We start from the raw sequence: 7,552 nt of genomic DNA, 5'->3' as shown, positions 1-7,552 counted from the left end.
GGGAAGAGGTGCTGGCAGTGCCTCGGGGCAGAGTGTGGCCGCACTCTGCTTGTGTGAGGAATTGGGATGCTCGGAGTGAAGGGCAGCAGGGAGAGGCAGGGTGAGGGCGGCTGTCAGAGCTTCCCTCGTGTCTCCACGGTGGCTGAACGGATGGATGTGCCCATTAACTGTGCCCCAGTTGTGTCGTGCTGCTCTGGAGCATCCCCACGGCGTTGCTGGACCGGTTACGGGTGTCCATCACCCCGTGCGTGCCCTGGGCTCTGCTGGAGCCTGCTGAGCCTTACCTCCGTGAGCAGCCATCAGTCCCAGCTCTCTGGGAAGTGCAGGTGGAGAGGCTGACAGGCCACAGGACCTGGAGACCCCACAGTGGGTGTGAAGCACCCCCGAAATCTCCCCGTGGGAAGGCTGGGGCAGCACTGGCCACGCTCCCGGCACTGTGGCAGCTCTGTGGGACAGAGCTGTGGACACACAGAGTGCCCTGGGCACCTCAGCAGGACCGAGCCCCACCCTGGGCAGGTTCATCCCCCCAGGCAGAGCAGCTGAGGGGCCTGTCCTGCTCCTGCAGGCTACGGCACAAAAGCATCGAGGGCACAGTCGGTGTTTCATTGTTCTTTTTTTGACTGTACAAAGAGCAATAAAAACACCCTCCGCTCGGAGGGTGGCTGGCAAGAGAAGCCCGGGGGAAGGCGCAGGCCCGAGGCCGCAGCACGAGGCAGAGCAGCCCTGGGTGTGTACACATCTGTATTTTTGGGCTCCGAACAGACAGGTGCGTTGGCGAGCTGCAATCCAGGGAGAGTGCACGGAAAGAAATGAAAGGCAGATGCGAGACTGGTCGTGTGCAACCCTCGGAGGCCTCTGTGCCCCCGAGCGCTGCTCAGTCCCTCCAGGAGCCGGGGGCAGCCCGGCCTGGCAGAAAACCCTGGCAGAGAGCGGGGCGGGAGCCCTGCGGCACCGCTGGCACTGTGCGGGGCTGGGGGCAGCCCGGCCCTCCCGGCAGCAGGGCCAGGGAAGGAGCCGGGCTGGGACACGGCACATTCCTGCTGCGGGTGGGACGGGAGCAGCGTGGGGCCAGCGGGATGCACGGGGTGTGCAGGGAAGGGGTGGAAAGCGATGGGGCAGAGCGGGGAGGGCACAGCTGTCCCGCCATCCCTGGGGCCTGGTGGCATCGCCGGGATGGCACCCAAACAGGGACGTGGCAAAGGTGTCCCTTCTCTGCACAGGGACGCTGCGAAGGTGTCCCCTCTCCCCTGGCAGTGCTGCTCGTGGGCGAAGGACCTGCATCCCCGGCCCCTGGGCAGTGTCCCCTGTGGCTCCGGGCACTGTCCCCTCCTGGCAGCCACGGGAGAGGAAAAGCTCGGCCCGGTGACAGGGGACACTGCCCGGGGTCATTCCCTGCCTGAGCCCCGGTGCTGCAGCCAGCACAGCTCACCTGCCAGCTGAGGCAGGCGGCACTCGGGGCTGGGCACACTGGCAGTGCATTGCCATGGCAGTTAGAGTGTGCGGTGCTGTGCAGGGAGGCTGGAGGAGGCAGTCTCAGCGTCGCAGGGCTGCTCCAGCCTGGCAGAGCTGCCCTGACTCTGGGCCTGCTGTTGTGCCCAGTCCTTCCCAGCAAGCACCCAAAAGCTCCTCTCCCTTTCAGCAGCTCCTTGTCCCGAGCAGCCTCACCCCAGCACTCCCCACCACCCCTGACACGCCAGCAGGACATCTGCCGCCACAACCACCCTCCCCAAGAAGGAAACCAGCACAAAAAACTCAGCCCAGCACTTTGGGCTGAGGTGCTCAGACCCAAAACCAGCCCGAGAGGCAGAAGGGTCCATCCCTCGCACACCAAGGGCTGTTAATGGTTCCAAAACCCTGCAAAGCTCCAAGACGCTGGGTGGGCTCATGGCCTTGGCCACTGGCTTGTGAGCAGCCTGGAACTGTCCCTGAGGAGCACGAGCTTGCAAGGAGGAGACTGGCAGCTATCGGGATCCCTTGGGATGGCAACACCAGTGCCACTGGGCACAGCAGGAGCACCTCGGGATGAGTCTGGGCACCACGGGGCTGCCCAGACCCCTCTGTCCCTCCTGGCACCCCCTCCTCCAGTCCCTCCATGTGTGGGGGCTGCACAGGTCCCCCCTCACCCGTCCCAGCCTGTCCCCAGCACCTCCTCACAGCAGTGGCACTCAGGGCAGGGGACAGGCTGGTCCCAGCTCAGCCTCAGGGCCTTCAGCCCCTCTCCCCAGCGCTGCCCAGCACAGCCAGGCTCCAGGGACCTCCTCTCTGCGCCCTGCTGCAGGCTGGGTTGGGTGTTTGGATGGAAGGAGGGATGCTCTGGGCAGACAGAAATCCTTGCTCTGGGAAGCACATCAAGGGGGTGACACTGCACAGGGGACAGGAGGGAGGGGCGGGCAGGGGGGCTTTACTTGGTGCCCTCGTCCGGGTTGCCTTCGCCGTCTGTCTTCCCTTCCTCCTCTGTCTTCTGGTCATCCGTGTTGAGCCTCTGCTGCTTTTTCCGGCGCACGCACTTCACCACCATCAGCACCAGGATCACCACGGCCAGGAAGCCGCCCACGGAGGCGCCCACGATCACGGCCACCGTCGAGTCGTGCTTGGGGGGCTCTGGGGACACAGGGCACGGGCTCAGGGCAGGCAGCAGCCCTGGGAATGGGCAGGGCTCTGGGAGCAAACCCTGCCCCCGTGGGTGCCCGCAGCTCGGGGCACCACTGACCTTTGGTGAGCACCTTCAGGCTGATCTTGCCGTGGCCCCGGTGCCGGTCCGGGGGGTTCAGGACGTAGCAGTTGTAGGTGCCCTCGTCCTCCAGCTGCACGTTTTTGAGGGTGAAGGACACGTCGTACTTGGCGGGGTTGCCGGTGAACTCCACGCGGTTCCCGAAGCGGTCCAGCTGCTTGTTCATGATCTTGGTGCGGAACTGCAGGAACTGGGCAGCCGTGGGGACAGCAGGTGAGGCAGCCTGTGGCACCCCACGGGCTCATTTCCCAGCCAGGCACCCCCTCCCTGCACCCCGAGCTGGTCCCAGGACCCCAGCAGATCCCCAGCCAGACTCACCAGCTCCTCCGAGCAGTTACTGCACTCCTGGTACGTCCAGTTGAGGGAAAACTGCTTGTTCTCCACCTTGTAGCAGGAGTTGAAGGTGCAGGAGAGCTTCACGGAGGAACCATTCAAGGCGTTGATGATGGGAGGGGCCATGACCTCCATGCCCAGCCTCGGGGGTGCTGCCGAATGGATTCGGGGGTGTCACAGGCAGCCACTCTGGCTGCTGAGCCTGTGTCCCCACGCTGCCCTGCCTGCACAGAGCTCTCCTGGGGCCTGGCGTTGCCTTCCAGGCGCATCCACACACTCTGCATCCATTCAGGACCGGAATTTCCCTGCCCAGCAGGAACAAGGGGAACAGCCCTGGCAGAGTCCCTGGGCTGGCCAGGAAGAGCGTGGTCCCTGCTCTGCCGGGGCTGGTGACCCTCCTGTGCCCTGCCGGTGCCAAATGCTCTGCCTGAGGCCAGCCCTGCTCCCGGCCGTGTCCCGAGGCCGTGCTGCTGCTGCGGGATCGATGGCATTGAGCGAGGCTGCGGCGCCATGGCCGCGCACAAATGATGGCTGAGCTCATCACGTTGCTTTGCCAGCAGGACACAGCGAGTGCTGGCATCTGCCAGGGCTGGCCCCGGGGCTCCGGGGGAATGCAGATGCTTTGCCCTGCCAGCAGTGCCTACGCAAGGATTCTCCAGCTGGGAATGACCAGAGCAAGTTCCAGGTCTCTGCTGGGGGAACAAGGCCAGGCCCTGATCCCTGGCTGAGAAAGAGGGGCAGTACCTGGCAGCTCGCAGGGCAGGACTCACCTGGGGAGGGGGCAGGGATGGGGGGTGTGTGCCCTGCTCCCTCGTCCATCCTTCCCTGCAGCTCCCCTCAGCAGCTCCCAAACCCAGCGCCCGCATCTGTCGCAGGCTGGGCAAGGGGAACAGGCTCCTGTGCAGCCACGCCGGCTGCAAACACCCTGAGAAGCACAGGGACACGGGGACAGCGAGCCCTGGGAGGGACCAGAGTGTCCTGGGGGCCGTGACACCCTGCAGGGCAGGCACAGGGACACTGCCAGCAGGTGCTTTTAGGATCACCTCACCTCTCCCCTTGGGCTGCTGCTCTTTGCTCTCAAACCTTCTTCCCGAGGCCAAGCTGGGTGCATGTCAGGGCTGCTCCGCTGGCCGCTGCGCTCCGCCTGCAAGCAGGGCAGGAAAGGGGCCAGGCTCTGCAGCCAGGGACAGGAGCCTTTCCCGAGCTGCAGGCGCAGCTCCCACGGGTGCTGAGCCCCAGCTCCCACTGCGAGCTGTGAACCAGAAGCACCCTGGAGCTTCCTGGGGCAGAGCGGTGCCCTCGGCTATGGCCAAGCCCTGGGACAGCTCCTGGCTGTGCTGGCAGCCACGGGGAGCGTCCCCCGTCCAGCCCCGGTGCAGGGAGGGCTCCCACAGGGCTTGGGGACACAGGGACGGGCACAGCTGGTGCATGGGGACAGCACCCAAGGCAGGAAGGAGTGTCCTGAGCCAGTGTCGCAGCCTTGCTGCCCCATGGCAGCCGCCACCTTTGATGCCTCCAAGAAAACCTCGCAGGGGTGGGAGAGAAGAGCCAGGAGCTGGCCTGTGCCAGCAAGAATGGTTGGAGGGAATCCCTGCATGGAATCATTGCCTGAGTGCCCCTCACATGGTGCCCTGTGTGCCTGCAGGTGGGTGGCCTGGCCTTGTGCCACGTCCTCAGGGCTCCCCGGGGCTCTACAGAGGGATGAGGTGCCACCAGCAGCAAGCCTGTCGCTCCAAGCAGGGGCACCATGGCCTGGCAGCACCTAGGAGCACCCAAATGGGTCCAAACTTTGCCACTGGCTGGGCACTCAGCCCCGGGGGACGACAGGGGTGGGGGAAGAAATCCCCAAAACCCCAGGGACCGTCCAGGCCACGTCCTGCAGCGCTGCGCAGGCTCCCGAACGCTCCGTCATGCTGCACCCGGGCTGGGGGGACAATGGCAGCCGCCTCCACGGCAGCCCTGAGCAGGTGTTGTTCCCTCCTTTCCCAGGCTCTCTCCTCGGGGAGGAGCAGCCCGGCAGGAGCTCCGGGCCGGCGCTTCCGAGAGCGGCGCGATCCCGGCCGCGATCGATGGATGCGCCGCGGAGCTGCTGACACAGCGCGGCTGCTGCTGCTGCTGCAGCGCACATGGAGCACGGCCCGGGGACAGCCACAGGGCAGCACAGCACCCCAGAGACAGCCACAGGGCAACACAGCACCCTGGCAGTGCCCCCGAGACAGCCACAGGGCAGCACAGCACCCTGGCAGCACCCCAAAGGAGAGGCAAAGGGCAGCACCCCAAAGGAGAGGCACACAGCAGCACCCTAAAGGACAGCCCCACAGCAGCACCCCAAAGACAGCCACAGGGCAGCACCCCAAAGGAAAGGCACAGGACAGCACCCCAAAGACAGCCACAGGGCAGCACCCCAAAGGAAAGGCACAGGACAGCACCCCAAAGACAGCCCCCATGGCAGCACCCCAAAGGAGAGGCACACAGCAGCACCCCAAAGGAGAGGCACACAGCAGCACCCTAAAGGAGAGGCACATGGCAGCACCCCAAAGACAGCCCCATGGCAGCACCCCAAAGGAGAGGCACACAGCAGCACCCCAAAGGACAGCCCCACGGCAGCACCCCAAAGGACAGCCCCACGGCAGCACTGCCCACCTGGCAGCGCAGCACCTCCCCAGCCCTGTCCCCACGGCAGCCCGCTGCTCTGCCCGGCGTGCCAAGGGCTCTGTGCTCCACAGCCGGCATTCAGGGCGTTTTTAGGAGGAGATGCGGCGGCACCATAGCCCCCACCCTGCCCGAAAGCAGGTCACCCCGGCTGGTGGCTCTCCGCAGGGCGCACCCAGCCCACCTCCGTCCCCATCCCTGCGGCACAGCCCTTCCCGGGGTGGCACACGGGCGGGGGCTCCTGGCCAGGGACGCGGGTGTCCCCCCAGCTGGGCACATGCAAGGGGGCTGCAGCCGACACTTACCCAGCGAGAGGAGCAAGGTGAGGCCAGTGAGGAACAAGGTGGGCTGCGGGAGCCAGGCTTCCGGGCTCATTTTGACGGATTTTTGTGTGTGGAGAGGACGTGGTGTTGGTGTGGATTGTGGAGGTGGTGGAGGTGCTTTTTCGAACGGCCGGGTTATTTGCAGGTGACATAGAACATTAGAGCCGCTTTCTCCCCACAGCCCAATATGGCTGGAGCGGTGCTGGGGCGAAAAAAAGCAGTAAATGCTGTGGTTGGTGGATTGCAGCCGCCGGAGTGGGAGGGCGGAAAAATTTTCCCCTGAACTGCAGGCAACAGCTCCTGGCAGTGCCAGCTCCCCGCTCCGTGCACGGGCCGTGGCACACGGGGGGTTCCTGCACCCCGGGGTGCAGTGGGGACACGCAGGTGTGTCCCCTGTGCCCCGCTGCAGGCTGGCGGCCAGCCCCGCTCACACCATCCAGGGCAGCAGCTCCCGTCCTGGAGAGCCCAGCGGGGCCCGGCAGGGCTGGAAGTGCCCTCCCGGAGCCGGGCAGGGGGCAGAGGGGCTGCTGCAGGCTGGCAGCAGCACAGGGCCCGAGCAGCCCAGCCGGGATGCCCCAGGTGGGCTGCAGCAGGTAAAGGTGCTCCTGATCACCGGCCCGCTCCCGGACAGCTCCATCACTTCCCAGGGCTGCCAAAACTGCTGCAGGCTCCTTCCCCTGCTCCAGCAGCGCCTTGTCCCAGGGGAACGGCTCCCCTGGACGGGGCTGCAGAAAGTCTCTGGTCCCCTTTGCACTGCCGAGGAAGGTTTGGGCCCTGGGCTCCACTCCTGGGTTCCAGCTGCAGAGATGGGGTAGGGAAGGCAAGGAGGGAGCTCCTGGAGCCCAGGGAGGCAGTGACAGCGCTGCCCAGGCCCCGGGACGCGGCGTGCTGGCGTTTGCTGGGACAGCATCCCTGGGCACAGAGGCGAGGGATGCCCCAGAGCCAGGGCAGCCCGTAGGTCCTGTGCAGAGAGCCGGGGCAGGCAGGAGGGATGCCGAGGGGAGGGATGCCGAGGGGAGGGATGCCGAGGGGAGGGATGCCGAGGGGCTCTGCTGCCTGCCCACAGCCAGGAGGGGAAGCAGGACACCGGGAGAGAAGGCACGGCAGTGTCCCAGCAGCTCTGCTCAGCAAACACTGCACGCACAGCACTTTGTCACAGCTCCTGGGCAGGCAAAGCCGGCTCTGCTCTGCTGCTACCCCTGCCACGGCCCTACAAAGGCCCTGTGCGATCCCCCGGCCCCCCACATCCAGCCCCGGGGGCCGGTTCCTCCTGAATCCCGTCCCGCGGCTGCCTGCGCGAAAAGAGAGCCGGGTGTCAACGAGAACCAAGGAGCGCAGCGCGGCGCTGCAGTGTGCCGGAGCGCTGGGAGCGGAGGGTCCCGGCTCCCTCCGCACCTGGAGGTGTCAAACATCTAAAGATAGCGCCCGGCACCCGGAGACACAGCGGGAGCAGCGCCAGCGCCCGCCCCGGCGCTGCCCCGGGGCCCGGGAGGGGTGGCCGGGCTCCCAGCGC

At 66.3% G+C, this 7,552-nt stretch overlaps 1 protein-coding gene across 2 annotated transcripts; it reads right to left on the bottom strand.

Annotated features, from left to right (window-relative positions):
- Positions 1-597: 597 nt before the first annotated feature.
- Positions 598-6,285, bottom strand: SCN2B (sodium voltage-gated channel beta subunit 2). Of its 2 annotated transcripts, XM_085560281.1 has the most exons (5): positions 6,022-6,285; positions 4,113-4,208; positions 3,050-3,216; positions 2,711-2,921; positions 598-2,601 (listed from the first exon to the last, which is right to left on the bottom strand). In XM_085560281.1, the coding sequence occupies exons 3-5, from the start codon at positions 3,197-3,199 to the stop codon at positions 2,402-2,404; spliced, it is 561 nt and encodes a 186-aa protein (XP_085416407.1). In that variant the 5' UTR covers positions 3,200-3,216; positions 4,113-4,208; positions 6,022-6,285; the 3' UTR covers positions 598-2,401. The 2 variants fall into 2 exon arrangements, with proteins under 2 accessions (XP_085416407.1, XP_021385690.1); XM_021530015.4 differs by lacking the exon at positions 4,113-4,208 and having other exon boundaries at positions 6,022-6,283.
- Between the last annotated feature and the right edge of the window lie 1,267 nt (positions 6,286-7,552).

Source organism: Lonchura striata, chromosome 24, assembly GCF_050655825.1.
Source record: "Lonchura striata isolate lonStrDom1 chromosome 24, ASM5065582v1, whole genome shotgun sequence".
Lineage (NCBI taxonomy): Eukaryota > Metazoa > Chordata > Aves > Passeriformes > Estrildidae > Lonchura > Lonchura striata.
This window is presented reverse-complemented; position numbering and strand designations above follow the sequence as displayed.

Bases quoted from the DNA above. Each gene is read 5' to 3' on its own strand.
- SCN2B (XM_021530015.4), bottom strand. From the start codon at position 6,091: ATGAGCCCGGAAGCCTGGCTCCCGCAGCCCACCTTGTTCCTCACTGGC. The intron at 2,922-3,049 runs GTGAGTCTGGCT...ACGGCTGCCCAG, and splicing joins GTAACTGCTCGGAGGAGCTG to TTCCTGCAGTTCCGCACCAA. The intron at 2,602-2,710 runs GTCAGTGGTGCC...CTGTGTCCCCAG, and splicing joins CCTGAAGGTGCTCACCAAAG to AGCCCCCCAAGCACGACTCG.